Here is an 18,314-nt window from a genome sequence, read left to right on the forward strand (position 1 = left end):
AGATCATGACCCATTTATCACTTTAACTCCCTTTCACTTTTGCTCTAACTGCTGTAGTTTTTGAGACATAAGCCAATAACTGTTTTTGTCCCCTATGTCCTATTTTTAGCCTTGGTGGCCATGTTTGTTGATGGATCAAAACTTTGGATACAATTTACAAACTAGACACCCTAAGAAACATTCAGTTAAAGTTTGGAAGTATTTGGCCCAGTAGTTTCAGAGAAGATTTTTGAAAAAGTAATAGACTTGCACGAAAAAATGTATAAAATAAACGTTTCAAGGGCAATAACTCCTTAAGGATTCAATTGACTATTTTGATCATTTGACTTATTTGTAGATCTTACTTAGCTGAACATTTTTTTCCATTTACACTTTCTCTCTATCTATTATAATATTAAAGATAACCAAAAACAGTAAAGTTTCATAAAAATAAACTATTTCGGACAGTAACCCTACAACGGGTGGTCAAATTGGTCTGAAAATTTCATAGCAAATAGATTTTGACTTATTCATCACTTTAACTCCATGTCACTTTTGCTTTAACTGCTTTAGTTTTTGAGATAAAAGCCAAATACTGCATTTGACCCCTATGTTCTATTTTTAGCCATGGCAGCTATGTTTGTTAATGGATCAAAACTTCGGATACAATTTATAAACCAGTTACCCTAAGGAACATTCAGTAAAAGTTAAGAAGTGTTAGGTCTAGTAGTTTTAGAGGAGAAGATTTTTAAATGTTAGCAAACATGATGAACAAATTGTGTAAAATTGTCTTTAAAAGGCAATAACTCCTTTAGGGGTCAATTGAAAATTTTGGTCATTTAACGTTTTTGTAGTACTTACTTTGCAGAACACTATTGCTGTTAAAGTTTATCTCTATCTATAATAATATTCAAGATAATTACCAACAACTGCAAAATTTCCTTAAAATTACCAATTTAGTGGCTACAACCCAACAATGGGTTGTTCGGTTCGTCTGAAAATTTCCGGGCTGATAGATCTTGACCTATAGAACATTTTGACCCCTATGTTATATTTATGTTGTCATTTTAGTGTTATATTTAACATTGCCATTAAAGCGGGAGGTTTGGCTAGCCACAAAACACTGTTCAACCCACCATGTTTTCTTAAAATGTCCTGTACCAAGTCAGGAAAATGGCTATTATTATCTTATAGTTCGTTTCTGTGTATGTTGCATTTTAGTGTTTCTGTTGTGTCTTTGTTCTCCTCTTATATTTGATGTGTTTCCCTCAGTTTTAGTTTGAAACCCGGATTTGTTTTTTCTCAATCGATTTATGAATTTCGAACAGCTGTATACTACTGTTGCCTTTATTTAGCCATGGAGGCCATGTTTGTTGATAGATCAAAACTTCGGATACAATTTATAAACTAGATACCATAAGGAACATCAGTTAAAGTTTGAAGGTATTTGGCCCAGTAGTTTCAGAGGAGAAAATTCTTGAAATAGTTTACGACGACGACGGACGCCAAGTGATGGCATCAGCTCACATGGGGCCCTTTAGGCCCCGGTTAGCAAAAAAGGATTTATACAGAAATGTCACACAAAATGAACTGAATTAAATTGAATTATACAGTAATGTCACAAGAAATTGGTTGCAACAACAAGAATTATACAGTAATGTTAAAGGAGATGAACTGAAATAAAAGGAATCACACGGTAAGGTCATGGAAATGGGCTAAAATAGCAGGAAATTTAAAATGATTTCACAGAAAATGGGATGAAATAACAGGAGTTATACAGTTATATCACAAGAAATAGGTTGAAATAACAGGCTGGACTGAAATAGTAGAAATAGTACAGTAATTTCACAGGAAACGGGCTGATATAACAGTCACTATACAGTTAGTTCACATGAAATGTACTAAAATAAAAGGATTCATACAGTAATTTCAAAAGAAACGGACTGATTTAAAAGGAATTTTACAGTAATGTCACAAGAAATGGGCTGAAATAGCAAGAATTATACAATAATTTCACAAGAAATGGGCTGAAATAAAAGGAAATATATAGTAATTTCACAAGGAATGGACTGAAATAAAAGGAATTATACAGTAATGTCATGGAAAATGGGCTTAAATAACAAGAATCATATAGAGAGTTCACATGATATGTACTGAAATAACAGGATTTATACAGTTATGTCAAAAGAAATGAACTGAAATCAAAAAGATTAATACGGTAATGGCACAAGAAATGGGTTGAAATAACAGGAATTATACAATAATTTTGCAGGATATGGGCTTAAATAAAAAAAGTTATACAGCAATGTCATAAGAAATGGATTGAAATGACAGGATTTATACAGTAAGGTCATGGAAATGCGCTGGAAAAGCAGGAATTATACAGTAATTTCTCAGGAAAGGGGATGAAATAACAAGAATTATGCAGTGAGTTCACAAAATAATTACTAACATACAGTAATGTCACAAGAAGCGAACTAAAATTGCAAGGAATTAAAAAGCAATGTCACAAGAAATGAGTTGAAATAACAGAATTTATGCATTTATGTCATAGGAAATGGACTGAAACAAAATAAATCATAGAGTAATGTCATAGAAAATGGATTGAAATAGCAGCAATTATACAGTAATGTCACCGGAAATGGACTGAAATAGCAGGATTATATAGTAATTTCACAGGCAATAGGCCGAACTAATTGGAATTATACGGTGAGTTTACATGAAATGGTCCTGCTTTGTTTCATAAAAAAAAATGGCTTACGTAGATATAAGTTTCTTATCTTAGGGAGCGATACATCCTACTTTGTAAAAAAATCACTCTGATTCAAACAAAAAAATCTCTGAAACTGACATTATCAGGATGCTTGATTTCTTGATTGACAACTTATTTGTTGCGTTTGGAGGACGTGTTTTTCAACAAACAATCGGCATTCCCATTGGAACCAAATTTGCTCCTCTCCTTGCCGACTCAATCCTTTATTCATATGAGTCTGACTTCATACAGGAACTTCTTAGGAAGAAAGAAAAAAAGTTAGCAGTATCCATTAACTTCATTTTCCGCTATATAAATGATGTTCCCTCACTAAATAATTCAAAATTTGGTGACTATGTTGAACGCATCTATCCCATCGAACTTGAGATAAAGGATACAAAAGATACAGTTAAGTCTGCCTCATATCTTGACTCGCAATTATAGTTAACTTTTATGTGATGTGAAAGATATAAACAAATTATAGGAAACTATGTAAAATTTTCCTTGAAATGACAGTTGAATAGCCTTCTTTTAGTGCACAAATAGTAATTATACTCAGATTCTAGGAGAGGGGGCTCTATTGCAATCACTACTAAACAGAATGACTTCATATTTGGTCAGCAGCTAGACATTGAATATTTTATGTGTCTGTCAGATTAGTTGCAATGGGTGACCACCTTTTGAATCTGTCAGACATCTACATCATATTTGCATATACTTTGAAATTTTCAATATTTTGAATGATCTTGAAATATGTCATCATACTTTTCTCCACAACTACTGAACAGAATGACTTCATATTTTGTAAGCAGCTAGACATTGATAAGTAGTTAAGTGTGAATATTTTTGGTTTGTCAGATACCTACTTTCTATTTGCCGATGGTTTGAATTTTTCAATATGCTGAATGAACTAAAAAATTTTCGTCACGCATTTCTCCAATACAATTTTTTTCCGATACTTTGAAAAATGAGTGGGGTATGCTTAGCATGACAGTGTGTCCATTTTTGTTATTGTTATACTAGTAATCAGACTAGTAGCCAGGGGGTCAGATTCCCAAACCAACCCCTTGAACCCCCCCCCCGCCAAAAAAAAAAAAAATGCTACTGTTAAAGACTTCTAGAATCGAGATTCAGATTGAAGTCATTATTAAAGTCAGAGCTAGGGAACCTCAAATATCCCCCTCTGAGAGATCCTTGCTACAGGCATGATAATATTAAAAAGAAGAGTTCATATAAAAATAAAAATAAGTGGTATGATTGCCAATGAGACAACTCTCCACAAGAGACCAAATGGCATAGAAATTACCAACGGTAGATCACCGTACGGCCTTCAACAATGAGCGAAACCCATACCGCATAGTCAGCTATAAAAGGCCCTGAAATGAAACTAGAGGCTCTAAAGAGCCTGTGTCGCTCACCTTGGTCTATGTGCATATTAAACAAAGGACACAGATGGATTCATGACAAAATTGTGTTTTGGTGATGGTAATGTGTTTGTAGATCTTACTTTACTGAACATTCTTGCTGCTTACAATTATCTCTATCTATAATGAACTTGGCCCAGTAGTTTTACAAAAATTTACAAAATTTATAAAAATTGTAAAAAATTGACTATAAAGGGCAATAACTCCTTAAGGGGTCAACTGACCATTTTGGTCAAGTTGACTTATTTGTAGATCTTACTTTGCTGAACATTATTCCTGTTTACAGTTTATCTCTATCTATAATAATATTCAAGATAATAACCAAAAACGGCAAAATTTCCTTAAAATTACCAATTCAGGGGCAGCAACCCAACAACGGGTTGTCCGATTCATCTAAAAATTTCAGGGCAGATAGATCTTGACCTAATAAACAATTTTACCCCATGTCAAATTTGCTCTAAATGCTTTGGTTTCAGAGATATAAGCCAAAATCTACATTTTACCCCTATGTTCTATTTTTAGCCATGGCGGCCATCTTGGTTGGTTGGCCGGATCACCGGACACATTTTTTAAACTAGATACCCCAATAATGATTGTGGCCAAGTTTGGTCAAATTTGGCCCAGTAGTTTCAGAGGAGAAGATTTTTGTAAAAGTTAACGACGACGGACGACGACGGACGACGACGACAGACGACGACGACGACGACAACGACGGACGACGGACGCCAAGTGATGAGAAAAGCTCACTTGGCCCTTTGGGCCAGGTGAGCTAAAAATGTAAAACTATTCAAACTAGAAAACTAACTAGTCTGAAGGCACCAATCATCCCCTAACCTGGGACAGGAGTGACACAGTACAAGTTACATGTAAGAACAAACTATAAACATCAGTTGAAGAGGGCTTGACTTATCTGATCGATAAATTGAGAAATACATCTGACAAAAACACAAACCGGACGTGGCAGGTTACTTATACATCCCCACAACAACAAAAAAGACACTAAGTATTAGAAATTGACAAAGATGGTCAGTTGAAGACAAAACTTTACGACAAAAGAGATGATTTCAGCTTCCCAATTGTGAACTTTCCATTTTTATGTAGCAACATTCCAGAAGCGCCTGCATACGGAGCATATATCTCCCAGTTGATTCAATATTCCAGGGCTTGTGATTTCTATCATTATTTCCTTGATAGAGGGTTGCTGTTCACAAGGAAGCTATTAAACCAAGAGTCCCAAGTGGTGAAATCATCCCTTCGTAAATTTTACGGACGCCATCACGAGTTGGTTGATCGTTATGAAATATGTGTTTCACAGATGACAACAGATATGTTCCAATTGTCGTTACTACAATCTCGTCCCCTTTCCACCGAATGTGATTACCGAATAAGACATATCACTGGGTTTATACTTACATGAGCAACACGACGGGTGCCACATGTGGAGCAGGATCTGCTTATCCTTCCGGAGCACCTGAGATCACCCCCAGTTTTTGGTTGGGCTTGTGTTGCTGAGTCTTTGGTTTTCTATGTTGTTTTGTGTAATGTTGTTTGTCTGTTTGCCTTTTTCTTTTTTAGACATGGCGTTTTCAGTCATTTTCGACTTATGAGTTTGAATGTCCCTTTGGTATCCTCCGCCTCTCTTTTTCCATAGATTTGATTTCCAATATTTTAGATGGTAAAATATAATATCTTTTTTGTGTAACCATGGCAAGAATCTGCATTTATTTGATACAAAATATTTCGAAAAGAGGGGGGAAGGGGGTGAAAATGTCACAAAAGTCCCCAAAATTTGGTCCAAAGTAGAATTTCAATCCATTTGAGGGATACCTTTTTTGAAACAATTGATATTTATCTATCAAGAGGACAAATAAAAATCATATGCATGTTACCTTATTTTTTCTAAAAAATGTATTGAAAAGGTCGAGCGTAAAATATTTGTTGGAAAACACTATGATAATTTCTGGGCCTGAGATGTCAAAAAAAAATATGGACTGTCAAACAAAAAATGGCCTATAAAACATGCAAAAAACAATCTTGATGATGTTCATATCAACCCACTTTGAAGGCTATATTATTCTTCATCTATCTAAAATTCAATTTTATTGCACAATAACTTTCATATTCGAAAAATTCACGGGGGAAAAATGCGAAACTTAACTTCTCACCGTGTATAGATTCCAAACAAATCACAATACAAAAACAAATTTTTTTTTAAATCTTAGTATATTACATACCTGACCATCCTCCATGACTAATATTCTATTACAGCTAAGAACAGTGTTTAATCTGTGTGCTATAATTAACATTGTACAGTCTGAAAATGCTTCTTTTATTGTGGTTTGTACAAACGAATCTGTTTTTGTATCTATTGCTGCTGTAGCTTCATCTAATATCAATATCTGTGGAGGAAACATGTTCAAATTAGTATAATATTGGTTACATATTATATCAATATCTGTGGAGGAAACTTTTCAAATAAGTAAAATATCGGCTTCATTTAATATCAATATCTGTGAAGGCAACATGTTCACATTAATATAATATTGAATAGGCTGCAATCTAACACAAAATATATATAGTATAGTGTATGAAATTCTCAGGCAAGGTTAGTTGTCTTAAAAAAACGATGATAAATAATGAATCATGAATAAAGTCTCCCCTTGCATAAATCGTCTTTACATTTAGTGTATAATATTTGATGATCCTGGAGTCACAAGTGTACAATTTAAATGTTCTCTTTAGTTTATTCTTTAAAAAATCGTTAAAATAATTCAAAATCTTGCTTGTTATTTTTGTGTATTTCAGTTGTTGTCTTATTGATATATGATCAACGTCTCCTTTTATTTATACCACTTGTCATATATCAGAAAGAGTTGTGACCTTCTCTTGGTGTTAACCCTCTGATTAATAACTCATTTTCTTTCATATTAAATAATTATGGAGACACATAAATGTCTCTGATATATAATACCTTACTATGTCTCAATAAAGCTCTTGCTAAACACATTAGCTGTCTCTCTCCTACCGAAAAATTCTCTCCATTTTCAACAACTGTGGAGTCCAACTGAGAATCTAAAGCAGCTATCTGCAAATGAATTTGTAATTTTTGCTATTATAATTGCATTTAACACTATCTTTAAACACCATATTGTGGTTTAATTTTTTCGGAGGGGGGAGGGGAGAGTGACTGTGGCTTTGAAAATATTGTACATTTTTTTTAAGTGTAAAGATATATCTTTAATATAACAGATCTTGAATGATATATGTAAACAATACTCACTGTATCTTTTATGCGACACTTCTCTAGTGCTTCCCATAAATCTGAATCTTTATGTTCTTGAAAGGGATCCAGGTTGTATCTAAATAAACAATATACTAAATATTGTTTTAAACATATATTTTACTTGTAGAAAGCAAAAAAACATTGATTAAACACATGTACATCAAAACTATGATCTTGTTATCAGTAAATTAAAATCAAACTAAATATTATTTTTATATACATTTGCACATTCATAGCTCTACAATCTGTCGATACCTGTATCTTGGCATTGCACCAGGTCATGTTTTTCTCTGACTGTTAATGATATCGTTACACTAAATCCATTGGATGTTTGATGTATATTGATTGCCATTTTAGTCTTAGATGCATGATTTTTTTAATAGTTGTTATTGGCTTTGAACTAGCTGTCAGTAACTGCGAATACTCTCAGATTTATACTTAAAAGAGAGGCGAAGGATACCAAAGGGACATTCAAACTCATAAGTCGAAAATTAACTGACAACGTCGTGACTCAAAAAGAAAAAGACAAACAACACTACACAAAACAGAACATAGAAAACCAAAGAATGAGCAGCACGAACCCCACCCAAACTCGGAGGTGTTATCAGGTGTTCCGGAAGAGTAAGCAGATCCTGCTCCACATGTGGCACCGTCGTGTTGCTTATGAAAGTACAAAGCCGGTGATAAGTCTAATTCGATACGTCATATTCGGAGAAAAGGGAACGGGATTGTAGTTACAACAATTGGAACATATCCGTCGTCATCGGACAAACGTATATTCCATAACGGTCAACCAATTCGCGATGGTGTCCGTAAAATTTACGGAGGGACGATTTCAACTTCACCACTTGGAGCTCTTGGTTTAATAGCTTCCGTGTGAGCAGTAAACCTCTATCAAGGAAATCCTGATAGGAAATACAAACCTTGGAATATTGTATCAACTGGGAGATATATACTCCGTATGCAGGCGCTTCTGGAATGTTGCTACATAAAAAGGGAAAGTTCACAATTTGGAAGCTGTAATCATCTCTTTTGTCTACAAGTTATGTTTTCAACGGACCATCTTTGTCAATTTCTAATACTTAGTGTCTTTTATGTTGTGGGGATGTATAAGTACCTTGCACGTCCGGTTTGTATTTTTGTCAGATGAATTTCTGCTTTGTATCGATCCGATGAGTTATGCCCTTTTCAACTGATTTTTATAGTTTGTTCTTATGTTGTACTGTGTCACCACTGTCCCAGTTCAAACTAGTTTAACACCGCCACAATCTGTATGTGCCTGACCCAAGTCAGGAGCCTGTAATTCAGTGGTTGTCGTTTGTTGCTGTATAACATGTTGTTTTTCGTTCATTATTTTGAACATAAATCAGGCCGTAGGTTTTCTCGTTTGAATAGTTTTACATTAGTCATTTCAGTGCCTTTTATAGCTGACTATGCGGTATGGGTTTTGCTCATTGTTGAAGGCCGTACGTTGACCTACAGTTGTTAATTTCTATGCCATTTGGTCTCTTGTGAAGAGTTGTCTCATTGGCAATCATACCACATTTTTTATTTTTATATGAAATCTTGTCCTTAATATTATGATCATGCCCGTAGCAAGAATCTCTCAGAGGGGGATATATGAGGTTCCCTAGCTCTGACTTTAATAATGACTTCAATCTTAATCTCGATTCTAGAAGTCTTTAACAGTAGTATTTTGTTTTGGCTTTCAAGGGGTTGGTTTGGGAATCTGACCCCTGGCTACTAGTCTGATTATAACAATAACAAGAATGGACACACTGTCATACTAAACATTCCCCCACTTATTATTGAAAGAATCGGAAAAAAGTAGTATTGGAGAAATGTGTGACGAAAAGTTTCAACTTCATTCAGCATATTAAAAAATTCAAACTATCGGCAAAAAGGAAGTAGGTATATGACAAACCAAAAAAGTATTCACACTTTATAACTTATCAATATCTAGCTGCTTACAAAATATGAAGCCATTCTACTCAGCAGTTGTGGAGAAAAGTATGATGACACATTTTAAGATCATTCAACATATTGAAAATTTCAAAGTATGGGCAAATAAGATGTAGGTGTCTGACAGATTCAAAATTTGGTCACCCATTGCAACTAGTCTGACAATATCTGACAGACACAAAAAATATTCACAATTTACAACTCATCAATGTTTAGCTACTGACCAAATATGAAGTCTTCTGTTTAGTAGTGATTGCAATAGAGCCCCCTCTCCTAGAGTGTGAGTATAATTACTATTTGTGGAATAATAGAAGGTTTTTTAATTGTCATTTCAAGGAAAATTTTACATAGTTCCAATAATGTTTTGATATCATTCACTTCACAAAAAAGTTAACTATAATTGCATTAAAAAATCAAAGAAGAGATAGAATCTCTGAGAGTTTCATTTAAATTCAATAGGAAAAAAATCATAAAATCATTCTTTTTAGGCAATTCTTTTATCAATATTTGCAGAAAACAAAACAAGAACATATAAAATAAAAGATAACTACTTTCAAGCATTAACGCCAAATTCTTATTTGGAAAAAAAAGTCTTAGCACTTACAACACTTGAAGAAACCTACCTAATAGTTCCAACAAATAAAACAGGGTCCTGTGGAATGATGGCTAGCTTACTTCTCAGATCATGGAGTCCTATTGTAGATATGTCTAAGTTATCTATAGATATGCTTCCTGAGTCTGGTTCAACCAATCTAAATAAGGCAACACCTAGTGATGACTTCCCTAAAAAATATTCATAGATGACCTGTAGCAGACAACATATTTAGAGGTTGCAAGGTCATGATAGCAGCTGTACCCATGCAGAAACCTTTTTGTTTATGCTTGATTACAATTCAAATTTACAAAAATATAAGAAACTTTTATTAATCGACTGTTTGTAAATATTAGTAATTAATTTAATATTTGAATAGTTGAGACTATCCCACGTGACATTGAACAAAATATCATATTCCCCTATGAAAATGGTGTCTACATCGCGAGTGCACTGGATAAGCAATCACCAATCATTCAATCAGTCGCACATTTCAATGCTTTTACATAAAGACATCATTTTCAATATTATGTTTAAATCTATTTTAGTCATAAAAATCAATAAAGAAAAAAAAATGTCATGTTTCAGATGTCTGATGGTTGATATACTGCTTATCCCATTTCATCATAAAATGAAGGGATATAAGATTTTCAAGTACCTGAATATTCTATTTTCTGGAAGTAAAAAAAAGTAGTGGAATTTAACAATTATTTCTTAGCCTATGGGAGATATCAAGATCTGTTCAACCTCGAAATGACATATTTTTTATTTTCTTGGAAGACATAATGTTTTAGCAGTGTTCTTTTTTCATAACCGGGAGAAAAACACCTACCTGATCCTGTTCGACCAACTATTCCAACCTTCTCTTGAGGAAGAACATCAAATGATACACTTTTTAATGCTAGAGGTAAATTGTCTCTATATTTCATTTTTAATTTTTTAAATGATATACATCCATCTGATGGCCAGTTGTTGGGTGGACTTTGTCCTTCAATGATAGAATCTCCCTCTGATTCTACTTCCTGTAAAATACACATAATAAGTAATATATGTTTGGAAATGTATACGGTCGGTCTTTCATTTGATCAATCCTGACACCCCTGGGTGTGTTATACAACAAGAAAAACCTTAAAATATGCATTATCTATAACCTATAGCTAATAAATAAATGAATTACAACGTCAGTTTAAATTGAAAGAGGTATTTGTACTTGGAGTGAAACTATTGATGATGTAAGCATGACAACCTAATTTTCCGTATCCATGGATGTCTTTTTATGGCATATCATATACTAATTAATATTTGAGGTCCTACCCTGGAATAATGATTTAATCTTTCTACTGATGTAAACCTGGCCTCGGTCTCTATTGCCATTCTTATTGAATACTGGAATAAACCCACCACCTAAAACAGACAAATACATTTTTTTTGTTTACAACTTAAGATGTTGGAATAAAACTCAATTGGAGGAAACTTAAAGTTGACATTTTTAATTCAATACATCAACAAAACGTTTCTCTTAAATCTCATTCTTCAATAACAAAACCTTTTTTTGTGTGAACAAATGCAAATAAATATAATGCATGGCAAATTAGTTAAAATCCCTCACAATTCATGTTGGGCTATCACAATTAGTATTATTATTATCATTTCAATCACTAGGATTTAATAAATACATTGAACAAAATAGAATAAGCCTGGTCTCTATACAACCATTGATTCATAAATATGAAGTTACCAAAGAAATGACAATCTTGTGAAACAATGATAGGTTGTACAAACCTGGATAGAAAAGGAAAGCGCAATGCCTGCCATAGCTGGAGTCATACTTTCATAATTAACGATAACTAAAAGACCTGTTACAGCTATTACACAGGCACTGATAATATCAAGACGTAAAGCTAACCATCGATTGGATGAAACGAACAGGAAATATGGAACAGTATTTGTGTCAATTAAATTATGAAATCTGGAAAAACAAATATGCAGATTAATTCAACATGGAATTTTCTGTTCGTGTAAACTATAATTTATTTAAAAGAAGAAGAAACTTTCATGAATTCAGCATAGAATAATGATATAACTCAGTAAAATTGTTTCATGTTTTTAACATTACGCAAATAAACTATTTCTTTAGGTAAATTCAACTACAGTATTAAAGACCAAACAGCCTATTAATTTTTACCAGTGATTTTTTCTTAAAATTTTGAGTGAAGGTATTTCATGATTTGGGGAATAAAATATGATGAATAAAGTTGGGGGTCACCGACTTCGTTTTGTCACTATAGCAACCTCAGTTTCGTGTTTTTCTGCAATATGAACATTATTTGGTTGTTTTTTAAAGTTTCAAATTATCCAATAATACCGAACCTAGGAGCATAGTTCTTTTTTCACATTAAACAGTAGATTTGTATCTATCAATTTAAGATTCAAGAGTTAAAGATTCTTGGTGTTTTGATCTTAAAAAGGACGATTTATTTCATTCCCGCCAAAAATAGATACATAAGAATGAAAAACGTTTCCAGTATTAAAAAAACCTGCCATTGATTTCTTCTTAAAAATTTCAAGAAAGAAAGTCCGTTGTGTTCTCTTTCAAAAAAAGCCCTAAAACTATATGTCACCGACCTTTCAAAAAAGTTATGAGTACTTTTCATGTTTTTTTCTCATTTGTTTTTAAAAACAGTTGACTTTCTATAGAACACTGAATCTGACGTCATAGTACAAGTTTCCTGTAATTTTCGCAAATATTGCAAATTGGACGTTTGAAACACACATTAAAATTTCCAATAAAAGCAACAATATACACCTACTTTATTATCTATAATACAAGAGATCACATTTATGTATCAGTATTTGTCAGATCTCATTCTACTGCCTCACTAAACCGAGAATCTAAGCTTTAAAATAAGCTTTCAGAAACACCGCCCGTGGAATGTAATATTGTTAAATATCCCCTTCCATTCCGCTTTAAAAAAGAAAGTTTGTTTTTCCCCTCCTTCTCTTTGACAGAATTATTGAAAATAAAAAATTGAAATGAAAGATGACACTGACTAATTTCTAGACTATTAGTTTTATAAGGCCATACGGTTAACTTTTACGTCATTTGGTCTCTGGTTGAGATTTGTCTCATTGGCAATGATACCATATCTTCTTATTTTTATATTAGACTATAGGGTGTTGACGGAGGGACAGAATTACGGATGGGCGTATAAAAACTATTCCATCTGATTTGTAGATTCATAATTTCTGAATATTTAAAATCTAGGGAACTTGAAATGATAGGTAGAATTAGGTAATTAGTACTACAATGTTACATGTATATGCCCTATTATAAAATACGATTTTTGTTATTACTCTTTCACGGGTTTTGAATACAGTAAATAAAAAGTACAAATAAGCCGGAAAAGACGCCTGACTATAGCTTAGAATTTAACAATTTTCGTTTGAACTGAAAGAAATAATTTTCCATTGGAAACTATAAAGTATTTTCAAAACTGAATAAATGTAAAAGATTAAAGTCTTATGAACTTAAGTGTCCTTTTGGAAATTAAAAAAAAAAATGACAACGTATCGAAATTTGTTTTCAATCTTTCCGTTCATTGTAGCTTCTTAAATGTGAGCATTTAATGTTGATTTTATTCCCGGAGTAATTTTTTCAAATAAGTTAATACATAAAACTTTTGTTTAACAAACCTTAAATTTTTATTTTAATTCACATTCAAGTATTGATTTCTAAAAAGATTTGCCTTAAACATAAGCAAGAGCAAGGATTTATATTGAAAGATACTTGGCGAGAGCAAGCGAAATATTTAAAATTGTTTTCCCTTAAGACAATTTTAAATGATACCAATCATCGGCAATGGCAGAATACAATGCATCTTGTTTTGTTTTAAAAGATTTTATCAATTTGGCAGTATAAATAAAATAAAATTCATAACAAGATCGCACAATGTTTTACGGGAATCAGTTAAAGTCAAAATTGGTGCCATTAGATCGAAACTATTAGAACTATTTTTGTTGGCCTAAACTTCTAAAGGCTGAAATCACAAAAGTTCAAAATTCTAAGCGTTAGTCTTTTGTGTTCTTTTTTGTTTAACTTTCACTAAATATTTGCGGCTGCTAAATGATTTCATTTTTCTTGACAAACGTATTTCGACAAGTATAAGGTATTCCTATGGGCACTAACTTCGCTCCTTTAATAGCAGATTTATTCCTGTATTGCTATGAATCTCAGTTTATGACCAAACTCAGTAAACATGTCATTGTTACATTTGGTTGGTACATTCAACAATACTTTCCGTTATCTAGATGATATTTTTTCGTTAAATAATCCAGAATTCTCTAAATATACTACCGAAATTTACACAAAAGAACTTACTTTAACTAAATCTAACATAAACAGCAGTAGTTGTCCTTTTCTAGATTTGGACATTTCAATCTCTAAAGGAAAACTCCATACGAAAATTTACGACAAAAGAGACGTTTTTCATTCCCTATTGTTAATTTTCCTGTTTTTAGACGGCGATGTTCCTTTGGTTCCATCATACGGTGTTTATATATCACAACTCGTTCGTTATGCCCGTGTGTGTAGTGATGTCATAGATTTTAACGAACGTAATCAATGCATCACTGGTAAATTATTAAGTCAGGGATTTCGTTACCATAAATTACGTAAAACTTTTACTAAATTCTTTCATAGATACTAAGATTTGATTAGAAAATGTTGCTGTACCTGTAGAAAACTGATTAAAAACGGTATTTCACATCCTACACTTTACTGTATTATTGTACTTAAAGCGCGGAAATCACTATGTGATCCGTGTAAACTCAACGAACCTTTAAACAAACTTATTAGTAAAGGTTATCTTTCCAATGTTGTAATTAGATCTTTGAATATAGTTTACATTGGCACTAATATCGATTTTGTCATCAGCAAATTAAAACATAACTAAATTTGTATTCTTTTCAAACGGGATGTAATAAGACACACCCGCGTTCATTTTGATCTATAAAGAGGTTAACTCCTAACTAGCCCACTGCCTGTCGATACATTTATTTTTGGCATTGCACAAGTCATGTCTTTTTTGACTGTCCATGACGTTAAAATACTCAATTCCTGGGATGTGTTTTAGTTGATTTTAGTCTCTGATGCATGATTTTTTATTATTAATTGTTTTTGGCTTTTTACTAGCTGTCAGTAACTGCGAGTACTCTCAAATCGTACTTTCTTGTTTATGACCTGTTGATACTGTGTTTTTCTATGTTGTGATGTTACACTATTGTTTCAGATAAGGGTGAAGGTTTGGTACCTTTAAAACGTTTAAACCCGCTGCAATTGTTTGCACCTGTCCTAAGTCAGGAATCTGATGTTCAGTAGTTGTCGTTTGTTGATGTGGTTCATAAGTGTTTCTCGTTTCTCGTTTTATATTTAGATTAGACCGTTGGTTTTCCCGTTTGAATGGTTTAACACTAGTAATTTTTGGGGTCCTTTATAGCTTGCTGTTCGGTGTGAGCCAAGGCTCCGTGTTGAAGACCGTACTTTGACCTATAATGGTTTACCTTTATAAATTTTGACTTGGATGGAGAGTTGTCTCATTGGCACTCATACCACATCTTCTTATATCTATTTGACGCGTACATCATATTGGAATCTGTGAAATACGCGCAATGGGACGTTCTTAATTGCCGCATTTTGCCGAAATGGACACAAGGTCATTGAGCTTTCATGTCACAATCAAGAAGCGTTAGCTAATGCGCATAAATAACAGGCTGTTTGGTCTTTAATTTGGATTACAAAGAGAAACATGTTTAAACAACTACGCACAAGTTTCATTATTGACTGCCATAGAAATAAACCAGATGTGTTTGACATGAATATTCATTAAAGTAAATAAAACGTGAACAGGAACCATATTTCCTGCAAAATGTTCAATAATTGGTATTTTTCTCTTTACTCATATGGTAATACACAATAAATAAGTGATGACACTACTTTATGAAAATTTCCGAGCTAACATTTTGTCATAAATCAACTGTTCTTTATTGAAAACTGAATAGTATTGTACATTGAATATTTTAACTAAAAAACATTGAACTTACTTATCTACAAATTCATTGGATTTTCCATATGCATGAATGGTTGATATTCCTTGAACAGATGCTTGCACATGACTTATCATCGGTGATTTTGTTACAGAATCAAGTCTTTTTAATTGGCTTATGCACGCAGTAAATAATTTACTTAACAAGACAAAGGAGAATATCAATGGCACAAGTGCTATCAAAAACCATGGCGAAACATAAGATATACTGATTAATGCAAAAATTATCATTAAAAAATTCTGTAGAAATATCTCCATATTTCCAGGAAGACGCACATCAACTGAAAAATATTATGTATGAGGTTATATATTATATATTGAGTAACACATTAGAAAAAATCATTTGTGCAAGGGAGTGTCTTGAAATTGTAGTGAGGTGTGAACATTAGCTCTGTGTTGAAGGCCTCACTGTCACTTTCAGATGAAGAACAGTAACCCAAGCACCATTCACTTCCTTGTGGTTTGGTCAAGTGTGTGTTATGAATTTAAACAATATTCCATCTTTTTTATCATTCTATCCAAAAAATGCAAGATTGTAGTTGAACTATTGACAAAGCTATTGACATCATTAACAATGGATTTTAGTTTTTATTTTTTTTATAATGAACTCATTTCTAAACTTACTTTCATCCATATCAGCAGAAAATCTATTTACAATTCTTCCAACTGGTGTTGTGTCAAAGAATTCCATTGGACACGATAAAATCTTGGAAAAAATATTATCATGCATATTACTGGAAGCATGAAGAGTCACCTGTGAAAATAACATTTATTTTACTTATTTGTGTAAAACGGTGTCAATTTCAAACATAGGCAATGTTATCAATGTTATCTAAGAGTTTCTGTGAAAAAGGACACACATTTTTTTTTTTCAAGTAGCTTTCTGACTGGTAAAAATAGAGTTAATGTGAAAACCAACTACCATTACCTGGTGTTACATACTACTGTATGTGTTTTGTTTTACCTAGAGGTCCTTCAAATATTGATGAATAAATTTACCTGTATTTTACTAAAGACGGTACTGTTTTACTTTCAAAGTCGTATGCTTTTGTAATATCTATTACGTACGGGATTTATGCATACTTTCACCATAATTGTTTGCAATTTACAATTCTTTTTTTCTAATTCTGGTTAATGACAAACACAACTTTTACAGTAGTTTTTATGTATGTGATTTTGTTTTACTTTAACACTCGTGAAGTGTTTTAGAATCATTAACAAATATTTTCAACTTCTACTTGATGATGGAAAATGGGGTTTTCCATGAAAATACTGCAAACAATCACACACAGCATGGAATTACCGGAATTTTACTTTCACTAAACATTTATAACGAGTGGCAAAAAGTTCTTTCTTGAATTCCTGTGGCTAAAGTATGTACCCATACTGATTATATAAGGCCTAGTAAGGTAGACAATTTACCACTGTATTTGTCAGTATGAGCAATATTTCTCTTATCAATATTTACATGGTTCTTCCGTGTAATTGACATTTTCCACACACAAGCATATATCAATGAAATGCAGTTTCTGTCATTATTTTGAATATTGTAATTTAAGCTTTAAAACAGAAAATCTCAGTTAATAGTCATGTTTGAAAAATCTTTCAATTAAGATTTATACTTATTGTATATATCTGTACATGTATATCAATGACTTTAATGCGAGTCTCAAAACACCTTACACCATTTAGTTTTTTGGCCAAACAAGGCATTAGAGTAGTATTGTTCCATGAACAAATGATCTTTACAACTATTGAAACTTACCTTCATGAAGATTATTGCTTTCAGTAGTATTGAAAACACAATAGCAAAAACAGAAAGGCCATATGCTGTAACATAAAAATTCATATCAGGATTATCCCTTATGTTTCTACTCAGGACTGTGGTTGTTGTGATGTTAGTTATATTGGACAGGTTACCTGGGAAAGGTATGGTAATGTTCTGAAATGAAATAATATAATACTATGATATACCAAAAGAGAGTAATCTTAAAAAAAGTAGTCAATATTGTACATACATTTCTTTTATTAATTTGTTCAAAACTTATGCATTTTCCAAATCCTATCAATTTTGAAGTCATAAATGGTCACGGCATATAAAACCCCCAATACCTGTTTGTTCTTTTTGTATTCAGCACGAAAAATGATCTAGTACCAGAATTTTCTTGTTACCTACCCAATAACATTGAAATAGCCAATAACTACAGTCTGTTTCATCTTT

General features: G+C 32.7%; 1 protein-coding gene across 1 annotated transcript in view; it reads right to left on the reverse strand.

The window, feature by feature from the left end:
- LOC127699226 (ATP-binding cassette sub-family C member 5-like) overlaps positions 1 to 18,314 on the reverse strand; it is a 173,856-nt gene that overhangs the window by 110,663 nt on the left and 44,879 nt on the right. Inside the window, exons 21-30 of the mRNA XM_052202981.1 lie at positions 17,859 to 18,035; positions 16,718 to 16,847; positions 16,092 to 16,374; positions 11,775 to 11,961; positions 11,307 to 11,396; positions 10,825 to 11,014; positions 10,024 to 10,183; positions 7,436 to 7,514; positions 7,127 to 7,240; positions 6,390 to 6,554 (exon numbers count right to left, since the gene is read on the reverse strand). Coding sequence (XP_052058941.1) covers positions 6,390 to 6,554; positions 7,127 to 7,240; positions 7,436 to 7,514; positions 10,024 to 10,183; positions 10,825 to 11,014; positions 11,307 to 11,396; positions 11,775 to 11,961; positions 16,092 to 16,374; positions 16,718 to 16,847; positions 17,859 to 18,035 — 1,575 coding nt within the window. The remainder of the gene's footprint in view (positions 1 to 6,389; positions 6,555 to 7,126; positions 7,241 to 7,435; positions 7,515 to 10,023; positions 10,184 to 10,824; positions 11,015 to 11,306; positions 11,397 to 11,774; positions 11,962 to 16,091; positions 16,375 to 16,717; positions 16,848 to 17,858; positions 18,036 to 18,314) is intronic.

Source organism: Mytilus californianus, unplaced genomic scaffold (assembly GCF_021869535.1).
Source record: "Mytilus californianus isolate M0D057914Y unplaced genomic scaffold, xbMytCali1.0.p SCAF_4, whole genome shotgun sequence".
Lineage (NCBI taxonomy): Eukaryota > Metazoa > Mollusca > Bivalvia > Mytilida > Mytilidae > Mytilus > Mytilus californianus.